This window comes from Sceloporus undulatus, chromosome 3, assembly GCF_019175285.1.
Source record: "Sceloporus undulatus isolate JIND9_A2432 ecotype Alabama chromosome 3, SceUnd_v1.1, whole genome shotgun sequence".
Lineage (NCBI taxonomy): Eukaryota > Metazoa > Chordata > Lepidosauria > Squamata > Phrynosomatidae > Sceloporus > Sceloporus undulatus.
Genome location: NC_056524.1, coordinates 170075055 through 170091793, shown reverse-complemented (window position 1 = coordinate 170091793; position 16739 = coordinate 170075055). Strand labels below are relative to the sequence as shown.

General features: G+C 38.7%; 1 protein-coding gene across 6 annotated transcripts in view; it reads right to left on the bottom strand.

Annotated features, from left to right (window-relative positions):
* Positions 1-16739, bottom strand: part of COL13A1 (collagen type XIII alpha 1 chain) — a 211839-nt gene that overhangs the window by 65216 nt on the left and 129884 nt on the right. For 2 of the 6 annotated variants that reach the window (XM_042458083.1, XM_042458084.1), the window contains exons 17-20: positions 15597-15623; positions 14519-14554; positions 10629-10700; positions 8157-8183 (exon numbers count right to left, since the gene is read on the bottom strand). In XM_042458083.1, coding sequence (XP_042314017.1) covers positions 8157-8183; positions 10629-10700; positions 14519-14554; positions 15597-15623 — 162 coding nt within the window. The remainder of the gene's footprint in view (positions 1-8156; positions 8184-10628; positions 10701-14518; positions 14555-15596; positions 15624-16739) is intronic. The other 4 variants (XM_042458085.1, XM_042458086.1, XM_042458087.1 and 1 more) reach the window with 2 other exon arrangements.

Genomic DNA, 16739 nt, shown 5'->3' with positions numbered 1-16739 from the left:
ATGGAGAATCAGAATATTATGGTATTTATAGTATGAAGTGTGCTTATGAATGGTACAGCAGTGAGAAGGATAAGTCTCCAAAAACAGGCATCACCATGGCAAACATCTATCCTCTTCAGTTGCTCAAATTTGGCTGCACCTGCTTGATGCCTGCCAGTGATGCTAGTGTGGAACAAACTCAATAGAACCATCATCATGCACACTGTAATGACTGCTCAGTGAAGGAAAGAGTAAAGGAAGCCTCTAGAATATATATACTCAGTGATAAGAATTTTCTAGGCAAAAAAAGTAAGATAGCATCCTGTTAGCGACATACTTGTGCAGATGTGTGTCTTGCACATGCATGTTATGTCTCTTTTTGGAGGGGACACAGAGAAATATTCTCTAGCACTTTGTGACCCATCCAAAATCTTCCCCAGCAGCTGTCAAGCCTTGGGAAGGGCTGCCACCACTACTGTTGCTTACTGGGAACAAGCGGAGGCAGGAATGCTATTCAGATTATGAAGATGCTGCTGATCAGAGCTCTGAGGGAAAGGGAAAGGAGAGTGCAGTCTATCTGTGAGAACACTCTTGTTTCTTACTTCTTCCCTGCTGAGACCAGCTGCTTTTTCACTGATGGAATTGATGGACAGCATGGACCCTTTCTGGGGTTTCACAGCTGCTGGAGAAGGGGGAGGACACTGAACTGCATTGCATGAGTGGAGTGTTATGCTTCTCCTGTTTGATGTAGGATATTGGAAATAATATCTAAATTAGCCTTATGTGGAGTATCCATTTAACTGTATATGATAGGTGGCTCCACACCTAAATAGGTTACAATGGTGCACATTATATATATTAGTAACTAATTTAGTGTTTGTTAGGTTCTTCAGCGAGAACAATTTATTAGAAGAGCAAGTCCTAGGGATAGAAGTGAGGAAGATGGAAAGATGTGTTAGAAATGGAAAATGCACGTTTGCAGAATTTAATGCAGCAGATGAGCAACAAAGACACTGCTTGGAGAAACAAATCAAGATGGGCACGCAAACTAATTCAAACAAGGAGAGGTGTGAAGCAGATGTGAATGGAAGAAGAGGGAGAAGGTTCATACCTCTCAACTTTCTCAAACAGAAATCAGGGACAAAGCTAAAAAACACAAGGACAGAAAATGGAGATCAGGGATTCTGCGTAATAACAGGTGAAAGAAACATTCAGAAATGCATCAGATGTGAGTACGGTTTAGTAACCATGGGCTAGAGACATGATGCAGATAAATATATATTGCAGGGTAAGTTTCATTGAAGAGATGGCATGTCAGTCCTTTTAAATATTCAGTTATTTTTAAAAGTTTGTTTTGGTCCTAAAATATGCATTTTAGAGCCAAATCTGCACAAATATGAACTGAAACACAGTCATGAATTTAAATCTAAGCACACACTACAGTCTAATTTCACTCTATTCCTGAGGAAAAAAGTTTGAACCTTGGTCATACTGAGTCAGATTTTTCTCTCTGTTTTTTGACAGCACTGTATTTACCCATCAAATGAAGCCAGTCTTTTAACTACAGTACCTTATGAGTACAAATTTTCCTTTCTCCCCACATGAAGAAAACAATTCAGGAACAGCCATGCCATTTGTTCAGTAAGAATATTTCTTCCTTGTTGTTCTCCCTTTGCTAATTTGGGCTTTGTGTTTTAAAAGAAAGAACTACTTGTAAAAATATGAAAGAAAACGTTAAGAAACACCAAAGTGGTGCAAGCTGTGAAACTCAGGGACAGTTGAGAGGTATGGGTAAGGGTAGCTGAATAGGTCAGACTTCATTCCTTGCAGAATACCTGAACGCCTTGTTTTCCTGGTAGCCCTGGCATCCCCCTCTCCCCCTGGAAGAGGAAAACAAAATAAAGAAGATGAAGAAGAAAGAATGGGGGCAAAGAACAGAGATCCCCTATGCAAACTCAGTTGGTGACTAATAAAACAGGAGAAAACTCTGTTCCATAAGATCTTAAGAAGCACTGATGGTTGAGAGTAGAAGGCAACCCCTCCCTGTGCTTATCTGTAAAAGAAAAAAGTCCTCCAACATAATTCATAAACCTGGATTATCAAGCATTTGACATGATAAAGCCACAACAATGAAAATATTACTTTGTCCATCGTGTGTAGAGGAATTTCCCCCACAAATGCCATAAATTAATATCAGGATCGGATTAGACACTGATTATGCCTGCTAGTAAGTAGTCAGTGCAATGGCACAAATCATGTTTTAATGAGTGTTGCAAAGGTATTATTATGTTAATGCTCCCTGCTCTTTAAGATGTCGCTCAAGTGGTCGCTGCTAGCAACCTCCTCAGTAGATACAAAGCTACAATGAGCTGAATTTATGACATGGAAAATAATTACACTTCATGGTGGGGGAAATTTTGGCACTAGTACAGTGTTTATCAGAATGCAGGGACAAGTCAATTGTTTTCAGATTAATCAATACTATCCAGGAGAGCAGTTAGCTCTGGTTGGTTTTGGGGCATTTAAATGAGCATTTCTCAATAAGAGGTAAGAAAAAGTGCTTCTAGATAGGAAGTTTTAGCCTTACCACTCAAAAGGGATCGTGTCACTCAAGATCCTTGGGGCCCACATTGGAGAAAAGTGGGCCATTAAAATAAAATTAGGTAATATATATATTTAAATCCCTCTTACTTCTCTGGTCAGAAAAAAAGATTAGATGGGAAAAGTGGTGGAAAAATACCTGCAAGTCGCAAATAGAAGATGCTATAGTCCAGCCGTCTATAAAATTCTGTGACTATGACAGGGCAATTTCTCAATAAAAGCCTCATCTGGAAAAACTCATAAATTTTGAATCTCTAAGAAGAATTATCACTCTGTGCCTTGGCTATCATGATGTGGCAGCAATAACACATAAATGGGCTCTCTCTTATTTTGTTTGGATGCACTACCTGGTATGCGTGAATCTGCAATATTGAAGAAACTTGCATCTCTGTGTCAAAATTTTCTCTTGAAATGTATACTATAAATTTGCATCATGTCATGACTATCCTGTCCCATGTTTCCCCTCTCCACATTGTTGGCTACTGCTTCTGAGAGTGAAGAAATGTAAAATGTTCAACATGGAGTAAGTCATCCAAAATGTTACAGGAAAAAGAGAAGTTGATCACTCTTGATTCAAAGATGCTGTAGCACCCCACAAATGTTCACATAAAATATACTTGTGTCCTTAGAACAGAATTAGTATCAGTATCAGTAGCACACTATACTGTTATAGTGCTGTTATTTCACCTTAACTGCCATGGCTGCTTCCTGTGGAATTCTGGGGTTTGTAGTTTAGTGGGACCTAAGAGCAATTTGGCTGAGAATTCTTTTTTAAAAAGTTTTTAAAAATAATGAATAAATAAAATTTATTCAAAATATATCATATAAAATGGCTGAGTATTCTAAATGCCCTCCCTAAACTGCAAATCCCAGGTTTCCAGAGGTGGCAGGTATAGCAGTCGAAGTGGAATAATAACACTATAGCAGTATAGTGTGATATGCAAGCCTTCCGGACAGAACATATGAAAGCCATTTACCAATACATTTGCCCATATCTTTAAGCTGGTTAAAAATGCTGTGCACTTCTCTCAAAATAGATGCATTTTTGTAAACCTGGTTTAGCAATGTCAGTACAAACAATATTGTTAGTCATTAGCTGTTATATCAGGATATTCACATTAATTAGCAGCTGGAAATTTGAGCCAATTTATGCAGGGTTTTATTAAAATAGCTACAGGCTGGGATTTGGAGATTATTTATTTCTACAGAGACAGTGTTACTAATAAACTAATCTAAACTAATCTAAAAGATTCTATTACTTTATTTGTTATCTGCTTTACATTTCCTACTGAAAAGTTTGGGTTTACTGAAGTGTGTATGCGTATGCACACATGCACTTATAAGCAGTCCCAACTTAAACTGCAATAGAATGGAAAGTTCCTTCTTCATATCACATCAAGGAACCAACATCTTAAAATGGACATAAGAAACCTATTGAATATTTTTCTGATTTCTTCTAGAATGTTTTCAGACAACTCATATTTAGAGAAGATTATCATAAATATCAACAGCTTCTAGCACTCCCAGACTGATATTTCACCTGCCCTGTGGATGATTCCAGATAACTTTTGTGAGGAACTCACAACTGAATCAGTAACTGTACCTTATGCCAAGAGACTAAAAGTCAGGAGGCTTATAGATATCTACACAGCTTTCTGGTATGCTAAATTTAACATTTTGCAGGAGGCATAGCACATGCGGTGTATTCCTGGTAGTCTCTTTCATTTGTGAAATACTTATTCCTTGCCAGTCTCATATTGAGCACACCCAAAGTGTCCTACTCTAGTTGCTATTTTTATATGTCCGGAAAAGTAGATGAGTTAGTCTTAACTAAAGCAGGCTGATTAAATGGAAATCACATAAGTGTTGATTTACCACAGTATCTTTGATTCAGCTGATTTACTCTATTTGGGACTAACAGTAGGGTTTATGCTTATTATGGGTTTATTGCAGGTTTATTATAGGGTTTATGCTTTTTATGACATGAAATTGTCAGGCAACAGTATGCACACTTAGGAAAAAGCAGTTCTAATTCTGTGATAAACTACTTAAATCTAGTTTGACCTCCAAACATGCCAAACATTGTCTAAACTCCGAAATTTGTTGTATAATTGAACTATCTTACAGTGCTGTTTAGTGTCCTTTTATTCCCCAGTTCCTTCTTCTCCACACTGTATTTAATCACTCTTGCCTTCACTTTTGACTTACCCTCATTAATATTGAATCCTTTCCACTAATGTAATCCAAATTAATTTGTTTACATACAATTGTAACAATGTCACTTCATGTGTAGTGTCATGCTGTCATTAACAAAATGGGATTCAGTGACAACAAGGGCTGATAAGGATAAAGTCACTGAAGGCAAAGAATATGAATTGACTAGGCATCTCAGCTAGAGGAATGAGTTATTTTTCAGCAGCATCGAAACAAAGCAAATAAGTTGGCAAAAAGTGTCAAAAATCACCAAAACTCATTAAAGTGGATATGAAACTAGGGAAATGATTTCTGCACTTTGAAATATCCATAGGTAATGGGACTCTGACATATTCCAATAAACCACCAGAGGGCAGTCCAGGACCTTAGTTCAAAGCTCAGAAAAGAGGACAATAAGTGCCCACCAGGAGAGTCTCTCTCTGGTATCCTCTTCAGCAGACAAGTTTTACAGGCCTTTGAATTTCTTAACTGTGAAATGTGACACCTCCTTCTGATCACTGCCAACTGAATACCTTGGATCAAGAAGCATACATATCTGAAACTTAACAAGCCCACTGCTCAAGGTGTAAAACTCTCAATGAATCATCTCTTTCATCTCCGACAGATAGCTTACATGCAATGCCTTTTGTTCAGCTGCATGAAACACAGATGGAAAATAGCAGGTAATGATTAGGTAAGTGTGGACAATTTAGAATAGGCTGCATAATAATTATGTTGCTGTTGTTGTGTGCCTTCAAGTCATTTCTGACTTATGGCAACCTAAGGCGAAACTATCATGGGATTTTCTTGGAAAGATTTGTTCAGAGGAAATTTGCCACTGTCTTCACCTGAGGCTGACAGCATGTGACTTTCCCAAGATCACCATTGAATTTCATGGGCAAGCTGGGAATCGAACCCTGGTCTCCTGAGTCATAGTCCAATATTCAAACCACTACACCACTCTGGCTCTACTTCCTAGCAATTACCCATCTTCCTTTCAATAGCTATATGGTTATTAAGGTGAGGACACATGTTACTTATTTATATTCTGGAGTCTTTATGAACAGATATATAGGATGCTGAACAACTCCAATCATGCCTTGCCTTTTTGGCTATGAAGTGATGTTCACAAAAGGGTGTGCATGGTGCCTTGTCTTTCAGGTGCCAATTGGCAGTGACAGTCTGAAATGACTGGGGTTTACTGCCCCCTCTACTTACTCCCTGAAGTCTCTCTAAACCACCTCCACATTTTTCTCTAAGATGGACAACTCATCTGGAACTCTGGGTGGGAGAAAAGCAGGTGGAAAGAGAAGGTTGAGGGGAGCAATACTTTGAAGTATCAAAGTAGAAAAAAATGGCATTGCTTGTTACATTTTTTGTAATGGGTCAACATTGTTACTAGGATGGCTTTGCGATTTCCTCCCCCCTAATAAATAACGCAATTCTGATTCTTTGAAATGTTTCTTTTGGGAGAGTCTTGTATTTGGGGTCATTTTTCAGTATTTCTAAAATGAAGTTTTTAAAAAATAAAATTAAAAAGTAACACATTTATAGTATAACATGTGCAAGGACTATTACATGTTATTTTCAGATAATCTTGTATTACACATCTGTAGTACATGATTTGCAAGGAATATTACATGTTATTTTCAGATAATGAGCAACAGCTGATGAATTAACCTCCCACTTCAAATAATGCTAAGAGATTAGCTTTTTCAGTAATATTTCCAAGCTTGGAGGAGAGAGAACTGACAAACTGGAGAGAGATTAAGTGTCCTCCATCTGATTGCCACTCCTCCCTTGCAAATTGTACTCTCTCTCTCTCTCTGCCCTATGGACCCATCGCATGAGCTGCACCTTTAAATTAACTAAAATTAGGATCTGGCATTGGTTAGCATATATGAGTGTAACTCTGGCCTGAAAAAGGTGTGAACTGAAGAAACTACACAATTCAAGGAAACAGGCAGTCCCTAAAGACAGTGGAGTGATTTTCTTGCCATCTACTTTATATTTCTTTACCGCTCATCTGCAATTTTAGTTTCCACTTCATTTAATTAAACCAAGAAAGTATGTGTCTGTGTGTAAATCACCCAAAGTAGTGTAAGATAGTCAAGTTACGCACTCTACATTTACTGTTCTGGTAACAAAATCAAATGGATGTGGCCTGTGTTCAGAGTCAGTAACTTAGATTTTACTCAACATTTAAAGAAGACTCTGAAACTTTCCCATTAAGACAAACAAAAAATAGTATTGGTCAGTATGGGCAAACAAGGGGAAATGAAATGGTCTCTCTCCCTGTATTACAAAGGTCAAAATATGATACAACTCTCTGGCTCTAGGAATATCATAACCAGGACTGGTGAAAAATAATGAAAACAATCTTTCAGAAGTGTTTTGATTCTTTTGCAAGTTTTAACAAGCATTCATTTAGTAGTGAATCCTATGACTGCCACTTATGTGGAACAGTAGTCTGTAACCCTTACATCAAAAGTCTGTGGTATGGAGTATGTACTACCTTTGTCACTCTGATACCTCATGAATATTGGTGGAGCAACTGTATCAAGATCTCATCTCTGACCGAGACATTACTCAGAGCAGATCCAACATATTGCAAACCTATGGCACACTGCCGATTGCATAGTTGAGTACAGTATTAACATAATGTAAAAGAAAACCATGTTGCTTCATGCTTCAACTTTAGATTGGAGACAATTATACAGCCTTTTGTTACTTGATATAAATAAGTTTTGAATAGGCAGTTTTGGGGATTGAAATTCTGGATCCTGCTCCTGCATCATTTAAACTACATGGGCTGGCGCAGTTTCCTTTGTCTTTTTTGGATCTTGGCCAAAGTTGTAATTCTGTCGTTTTTTACAAGAAAGACACAGCAATATATATAAAATTTATAGGTTCAATATATATTTTAATTGAACCGATAACATATGGGCATGAAATCATGTTAGCCTTTCCACAAAGCCCCAAGCAGCAGGAGAAGAGAAAGGAGCATGCCAAACCTCAGCAGCAGGATCTGCTGACTTTTGAACACATTTGATGTGTCAGCTAACCAGACATTGTGAAGAAACCCCAGCCCCATATCACAAGATACAGAAGGGCAAGAAATCATCAGCCAGCTTGAGTAGTCAAAGATATGGCTTTGCTAAGAGTCAAATTCCAACAAGGTCATAAAGATGTATGTCTCTGTGTGCGCTTTGTGGAGCTGGGACATGCAGTGCCTGCTTGTGGTTAATCCTATCACAACCCAGATGGATATGCCATTAAATAGGCCACAAGTCTGTCTTTGGCCAAGATTTTTATAACAATACATGGTTCAGAGTAACAATATCTCCTATACCACACTGACACAAAAGTATTTCCATTCCTACCTTCATGTTACGTTCTCCCTTTTCACCCTGTGCAAAGCGAGAAATGCAGAAAGAAGAGAAGACAGAAGTAAGAACTTAGGAAGCTTTCGTAGATGGCAAAGGGATGAAAAGTGAAAGAGGTTCATTCTTGATAAATATGTAAGTTGAGCCAGATACTCACTTTTTAAAAAAAGTTGAAGATGATATAAGAGGCATTCTTTATGCAAATTGCCCATAGTGTTTTTATTTTGTTCTTCTATTTTATTCCTCCATTTTGCTTCTGTCACTGGTCTAACAAGTTTCTGAGATTTTCCAAGTACTATAAAACCCCATAAAAGCTGGATGACCAGAGGATGGGGGAAGCACAACATGTAATTTGTGCCAAGACATAGCCCTGGCATATATTGTTGGCACTAGCATCCAATTTTGGAAGATATGAGATCGGAACAGAATAGAGGTTTCCCAAAGTAACAACAAAGTAATGACAAAGTATATTCTCCTTCCCTCTTGGTGATTTATGCACAATCAAGAGAAAACTGTGTTTTAATAAGAAATGCTTTTAACAATACTTCAGCCACATAATAATCATGATGGCTGAAATCCCACATCACAGATGTAGCTACGAATGCATAGCTATGTATTAACAGCCAGCAGCCACATTGAGCAATGGATCTGGGTGCAGCAGGATTACGTCTCCAGCCCCTCCTGCCAGTGAGAAGTGGTGTGATGAGGAATGGCAACAGGACCTGGAAACATCTTCCTCCTCTGCCCAGTGGCATCACTTGGGTTGGTATCACTTGTGGTAACTCACAGTGTCACCCTCACAATTGACCTGCTCCCATACTACTGTCAGAATCCACCTTCAATTAAGTATTCAGGGTGTCTTCTGCCAGATAGATAGATAGATAGATGGATAGATAGCTAGATAGATAGATAGAGAGAGAGAGAGAGAGAGAGATAGACAGACAGACAGACAGACAGACAGACAGACAGACAGACAGACAGACAGATAAATAGCTAGCTAGCTAGCTAGCTAGATAGATAGATAGATAGATAGATAGATAGATAGATAGATAGATAGATAGAGAGATAGATAGACAGACAGACAGACAGACAGACAGACAGACAGATAGACAGCTAGAGGGATAAATGGATAGTTAGAGAGATGAATAGATAAACCGTCAGACAGTCAGACAGTCAGACAGACAGATAGAGGGATAGATGAACAGACAGATGCATAGCTAGATAGATAGATAGATACATAACCAAATAGGCAGCAACTTTGAAACGAGTGGGGAAGGGTTCCATGGGGAACGAGCCGGATGGTCACGTAGGACATGGCAGCAGGTAAATTATGAGGGGCAATTGGGAATCTGAGCCCAATCCAGTATGCAGCCTTAGATCTCTGGCCACAGGAAAAGCCAGGAAACAAATGGTCAAACCCCCCCTCCTCCCTTTTACAAATCAAAGGAAGGGATCCTACATCAAAGGGAAAGATGCTGGGAAACAACTCAATGGGAGGGGTTGGAGGGAATCTTAAGGTTCTGATTTCATTCTGGGTTTTCAGTTTTGGCAAAGACGTGGCAAGGATACTTTGTTCCAGCTCTATCAATAAATTTTCTGCTTCATCTGAAGTTTGTTGTGGATTTTTGGCCAGAGTATTCCCAAAGTCTCACAACTACACTATACAGTACAGCATCCTTAGTATTGTTTTTTGTCCTAATGTTATTCATATATCATAATTCCCATATATCACTGAATGTAATGACAATAGTCATTACATAAACAACTAGCCAAATTAAAATTATATCTTTACATTACAATATCATATGCACAGCCTAATTTTTATTACATGTACATTTTTCATGTCATTAAAGTGAAAACTTGGTAAGATGTAATTTTTAATAGAAATTTTAAATAGAAGAAAACATTTTTAAATTTAATTTTTTTAAAGTTTAACATTTTATAATGCTGGGGGCTCTCCTTTCACCTCCTACTGAGCCTCACCCCACTCACTCCATTTATTCAGCATTTAAAAGGGATACAGGCAAATGCCATAGCCCACTTCTGCCAAAAGGCAAATGTTTGGGGACTAGGAGTAGCATCTTGTATGGTTCCTTAAAGTTCAGGCTAAAGTACAGCGTCTCTGACATGGACACCAACAACTGCCACTGCAGTCATTATGAAATGTGGTCCAATGCATATAATTGCATACACGGCTAGAGCACTCCCAAACATTGACAACTCTAATTGGGCTAGAGGCATCCTTGTGTAAAATGTTTCTCTCTGTGTAGGACCACATCATATGGTAACTGAATGTGTGGCTAGCTCACTCATGTCTGATGTATGCACCTGTAGTGGGATTCATGGTTGTTGGATGTCATACTACCATATTTACTCCACCAATGTACGAAAGATTTTTTTAATGAAAACAATGCAACTAATCAGATAGGTTCAAAACTCAGCAAGTTGTTAGTGTAACACAAATATTACCTTGGGGCCAGTAGGACCAGGAAGGCCAGGGGGTCCTGGTAAGCCAGCCTCACCCGCCTCACCAGCCTCACCCTGAGGAAAAGATGCAAGCAAACAGAAGAAGAAGAAGAAGCAAATACAGTATAGATAGAGCTACTTTTTTAAAAAAGTGTTCTGAATAGGAAGAAATGTTATTAAGGATGTGATGATTACAGAAGTCCTATAACACACTTGCTGTGCTCTCTGGGTAACTGGAGCTAACTAAGCATTAGAAACAGAAAGCAAAAGTCTGAAAAGCACAGGAGAATGATTCCTACAAGTAACCTCTCCTACACAAAATATATGATTTCAGTATTGACTCCTATCATTTTATTTTATATAGGCTCCTCCATTACACCACAACTAAACACTATCTGTGCCCCCCCCCCTTGTATTGTCCAATTTAAAAATGTACAGTGTTGTTGTTTTCACATACAGGAGCCTTTAAAACTCCCCTGAGTCCATCTCCTCCACTTTTGTGAACACTGTTAATGTATAATATCAAAGCAGAAAGTGGCAACTGCAGTTGAAATGGAAATTCTGGTCAAGGTGGGTTTTATATTCAGCACTCATTACAAGGTTCACTGTAAGATCTGGCAATACACCCACACTTTAAGCTTCATGTGTGAAAACACCTTCATACAGTTTCTCATCTGCCCCTTAGCTACTCAACGTACCATTAGTTACTAAAGGTACAGATGTTTATCAACTCCCAAGATGTTTCTGCCCACTTCGACAGAACTTCCGTCTCAGTGTGGTTTCCACCCAAGCTTTCTAACCCTATCCTCCTTCAACGGATACCCATCCTAAGATTTCCTTCTTACAGGAGGAAATAAATTCATATTTTCCATTAATTAAAAAAAGGTGGACGAATCACCATCTGTAAGAAACCATAACCCTTTTGTTGGCACACACCCACACAGGCCCATATCAGTGACTTGCTCAGTCCTCTGAGAGTTACAAAGCCTGTAAATATTGCATGAGAAGGGCATATAATGGAGAAACCACTATTTTCCTTGGAAAAGAAGCCTGTAAATTGTGCACACACATACCAACAAGAGAACTAGCCTGCGGCCACAGGGACTATGGTTTACACTTCCTCACAGAAGCCAAACCTCTCATCTTATGCAGGTCTAATGGGAGCAGGGGCTCTGATTTTCACTTCCTTTCAGAAGACAAACTTCTCATTTTATGCAAGCCTAATGAAATGGTTTTATTTGTTTCAGCCAGAAAGTTGAGCACAGCAGCACTGGCTACAGAAAATATGGGCTACAGAAAACATTAACTTCTATTTGTACATTTCACTTTTGATTTTTTCTCTCTCTCTCCTCTTCTTTGTTAACGTTCCATCTTTCCACCTGCGCCAATCCACTTTCGCCATTCTTATTATTCTTATTTGAACACACGACTTGATTCTAATAGTTGCTGTCTGCATAAAACATCCTCAAAATGGGATCAGAAGAGGGTTTTTTATAGGGAATATTACATGTAGTCAGGAACAGAACCATAGGGTAGAAATTGCTTAGAAGCAGACTTCAGTTAAACATAAGAGAAAATTCCTATTAGTAAAAACTGTATGTGGTGGAACTGTCTGAACTGGGAAGTGGTCAGTTCTCCTTTGCTGGATTTAAGCAAAAGGTGGGCACCCATTTGTCAGGGATGCTGAAGCTGTATCCTATACCACAGATGCTCTATTGGGCATGAAACCATGCCCTGTGCGGAGAGACTTATAAGAACTTTATCGCACAGGCCCTGGAACAGGCCTGTCGCATTCTGAAAGGGAATGTTATGGGGACAGGAGGCGGCAAAGAACGCTGTTTACCACACAAGGAGAACGCCGCTGCCACCGGCGGACATTCCCATCACGTTCTGGATGTGTCCCAGAGGGGACAAGTTTCAGGAATGCTTGAGAACCGTTCCTGAAAAACGCCCCCTGGGGAACACATCTGGAACATGATGGGAATGTCCAGTGGTGGCAACAGCATTCTCGTTTTCCATTTACTAAATACAAAAAATAGTGACCAGTCTCAGTGGCCTGGAGACGGAGGTGTACTCAGTAATGATGGCAAAGACTTTAGATATTAAAGATACTGACTTGGTGTCAAATACTTATGGGGCAAAGACTAACTTTTACCATTCATATATATAAAAAAGTCCCACAATTTCTTATTTTTTAAACTACATTCACAGTTAAAGAAGCAAGTCCCAATGTTTAACATAAGAGTCAAGCTCTATGAGCAAAGCCAATGGATAATAAGGCAAAGAAGCAAAATGTCAGGAGTACTGAGATTCCATAATGTAACATAACTACCAAAATGTAAAATAATCAATCAGTAAAACTTTTTTATATACTTTTCAGCTTAATAAAACAAGGAAATTGCAACAAAAATTAATTACAGTGAAACAGCAGAAGGCTCAAATATTACAAAACACTTTATGGTAGAGATAGTCAAGATCACCCACATAAGGCAAGTAGATAAGAGATTATTGAATTGCTTGAGAGGGATGCATGATACAGTCCTCTAACAGGACTGTGTCATTTCAGCTTGAAATTTACTTTTAAGAAGAATGAATATGACAGTGTAGCAAAACCATCTGTCATTCAGCAGTGGTAAGCAGATGCTTTGATCTACTAACAAGATATATGGAGCTACTTTCTTGAAAATGGATCCCGATCAAAATTTCTCTGTTTTTCTCTGACTGACACATTCTATATCAAGGCAGGGAAAGTGCAGCCTTCAAGTTGCATGCAGTACCCAAGACTATTCCTGAGCTCCTACCCAAATTTTCTGATTTTAAACACACCATTCAGAGGGTTTGAGGACAATTTTCTCAAATCCCAACAGTCTTAGGTCAAGTAGAAACCATGAAGTTTCTTTATTTAACCAGGATGTAAACCAGACATCTCCTTAAGGTCTTGCATAGGGACACTGTGTCCTCCTAACCACTGGCAGTTGCCCATCTCTATTGTTTATTAATTTACCTACATTTTATTATTAGAAGGTCTTGTTATACTTTCTTTACAAACCTTTTACAAATGCATAAAAACTAGAAAAGTTGTGAAGGCTACTGACCATGCTGCCTGGGAGATTTTGGGAATCGCAGTACCAAAAAGTAACACTTCCAGATTCTGGAAGGCTATGCTGTTTTATTAATATTTTAATACTTTATAATTGTTGTTGATCTTAAATTTTAATGCCATTCCAGTATTTCATAGCGGGGTTTTTGTTTTGTTTTTGCAATCATTTTAATTATATCTATTTATTGTAAAATGCTCTGCTTACCTAGTATGCAGACAACACACAAATCAACTAGCTAACTAAACACTAGCTTTGCATACACTGGGTGGTGTTAATGTGCATTTCTAAATCCCACTTTATTCTGGGTCAGTGGGGAGAGAAAACAACATATTTCCCACACAAATGTGAATACAAAAACCTTTTTTAAAAAAAAAAAAACTAGGAAGTTGGAACATCTTTGAGGATTCCTGCTTTTTCATACCCATTTTCTCCTGGCAGAAGGTGTCCTAAGCAATTAAGAAACCTCAGCAGCACTTGAGAAATTGGAAATATCTTCAATCCCACCCTTTTGTAACAGATTCTACCCATGAGGAATGACAGAGATTTTGATGGCTAAAGGGCAAGTCACACTTACTTCAATCCTAGTCATTCCCAGCCGAAGCTACACAAGGTAGGAAATGACGGAAGTGCTATGGCTTGGATATGCTTGTGTACATGTGTCTAAACAAGGCAAAGATGGTATATCTTAGCCAACACGTTCCCAGATGGCTCAAGTCCACTTTAATGTATTTAAAATGTTGCTGTACGTATTTTATTTTCTAATTCTGTGCTTCCCAAATCTTTTGTTCATACCTTTCTTCCATGGTATCCCTGCACTCCAGGTTCTCCCTGTTAAAGTCAAGTGAAAGAAAAACAAAAACAAGACATGAACAATAAATACAGCATGGAGATTAAAACCTCTTTCCCATTTAGAATATGAACAGTCATCAACTTAATTCAGATTCTTGAAGAAATATATGGAGGAATCAAGAACTGTGGCACACTCCTGTCCCTCACAACTTTTTTCTGCCACAGGAAACTATGTATAATTCATTCGTTTAACTGCCTCTCAATGGAAGAGCGGAGGAAGTAGTTTCCTATAGCAGAATATTGTTTTATGAGTGTGACTCTCACAATCTGTCCAATCACTTCAAATTTGATCTCTGCTTACATCTACAGTAAATTTTCAGAAATTGTCTTATGTAGCAGGAGGTATATGTATGAGACCACCATAAGCTCTCCATTAAGGCACTTCACATGAATAAATGCTGCTACATAATGAAATAAATGTAGGTTCTCTATACATATTTTAAGTTGCCCAGCCCTAGAACCTTTGAAGGCATAGAGCCAAGGCTCTGTACATTTGTTGTAGACTCAGGCTTGTAGTTTTGATATATATGAACGCAGCGTCAGTTCTCAATTTCTGAAAAAAATAACAGTCCTCAGTACTTTGTTGCAAGGGTGTTCGCTAAGGATCTGCAAAATTTTACAGACTACTTCCTGTTTAATTAGAGCAATTGACCTCCTCTTGGGAACCCAGTTCACAGCTATATTCTGTGGTTTTACAGTACAGTATGCCCGCGTCATACGCGGGCATGCTTTACGTAGCTTTCAGCATACGCTGAAAGCTGCGTGAGGAGGAAGGGATGGCGCGTCCCATAGGGAGTAATGGGGCACGTGACTATGGCGCATGCCGCCACACCGCCACATGCACAAGCCCCGTTCATTTAAATGGGGTTCAAGCATGCATGGAATTTGCTTTACCTAGGGGAGTCCAGAACAGATCCCCTGCGTAAAGCAATGGCACACTGTATTTCACATTTGTATTCACAAATCATTTGAAATTTTGTAGGGCAGTTAGACCAACATTCAGTCTGAATTGCTTGCTCACCTTTGGTCCAGGAGGTCCTGGCAAGCCCTAAAGATAAAAGCATATGACATTATAAAAGCAGTGAAACATGAAAGTTCCACTCTTTACAACATTAAGGTACATAATACACTACATTTGTATTTCTTCATTTATTTCTGTTTGTACATCACCATATAATTTAGCTTTTATTGTTTGAATCAGTTTTCTAAAAACTGTACTCAGTAGTAAGTAAATGCATGTGTTTATGTCTACTGTTCATTTTAAATGTAGTATAATTAATTCTCCATGTTTTGTGATTTCTCGTTTAGAGGACATAAATTGCCCATGTAAATAAATGGCAGCCAATCCATATACAACTGTTTTCCCACAGAAACCACTAGATTACTGTTTTCCAGTTCAAGGCAAGGGTTATGGAGGACTAGGAGAAAGTCAGCAAAATATATCATTTTTAATTGCTCTTCCATTGCCATGAGATGCACCACTTTTCCATCAGTTCCTTTTGAATATGGAAGTTCTGTTCAATTTCAAATGTAAAGAAAACTTATTTACAAATATATGGTGATACATAATCACAATTTTGAGGTATCCACATGGTGGATGTATCCTGCAATAACAACTATCCTCACAAAGAATTCTAGGGTGCTAGAATTGCTAACCATTCTATGAAGTATATCAAGGTGACTGTATAATCTTGCACAATCCTGTTACTGTGCTAATGGTTACTCATGCCAAAATTAAAGCAAGGTGAGTTAAGAACCTATGGGTTGGATACATTCAAGTAAAGCCACTGAAATCAACAGGACTTAAGTTAGATACTTTTAACTTGACTAGAGGGTTAAACAGATGGCCACACCGCCCACCCAACCACACTGAGCAGCTTTGTGGTGCTCTAACAACATGGCATTTATGTGCTGCATGCCACAGTGCTGCAAAGCCACAGTGGCAGCAGAAAAGCCAGCTTTTTGTCAAAAGGAAGAGGTATTTTGCCACTTCTTTTTGTGCCAGCAGAAAGCCAGGTTGGGGGGGCATGGCATGCGGTTCTCGTGGCCCCAACCTGGTGTTCAAAGGAACAGCATCAAACTGCCCCTTCAGGGCCACCTGCTTTGACCCTAAATATGAATCCAATCTTTGGTCATGCAACAAGTTACTTCATCTCCTTCAGTG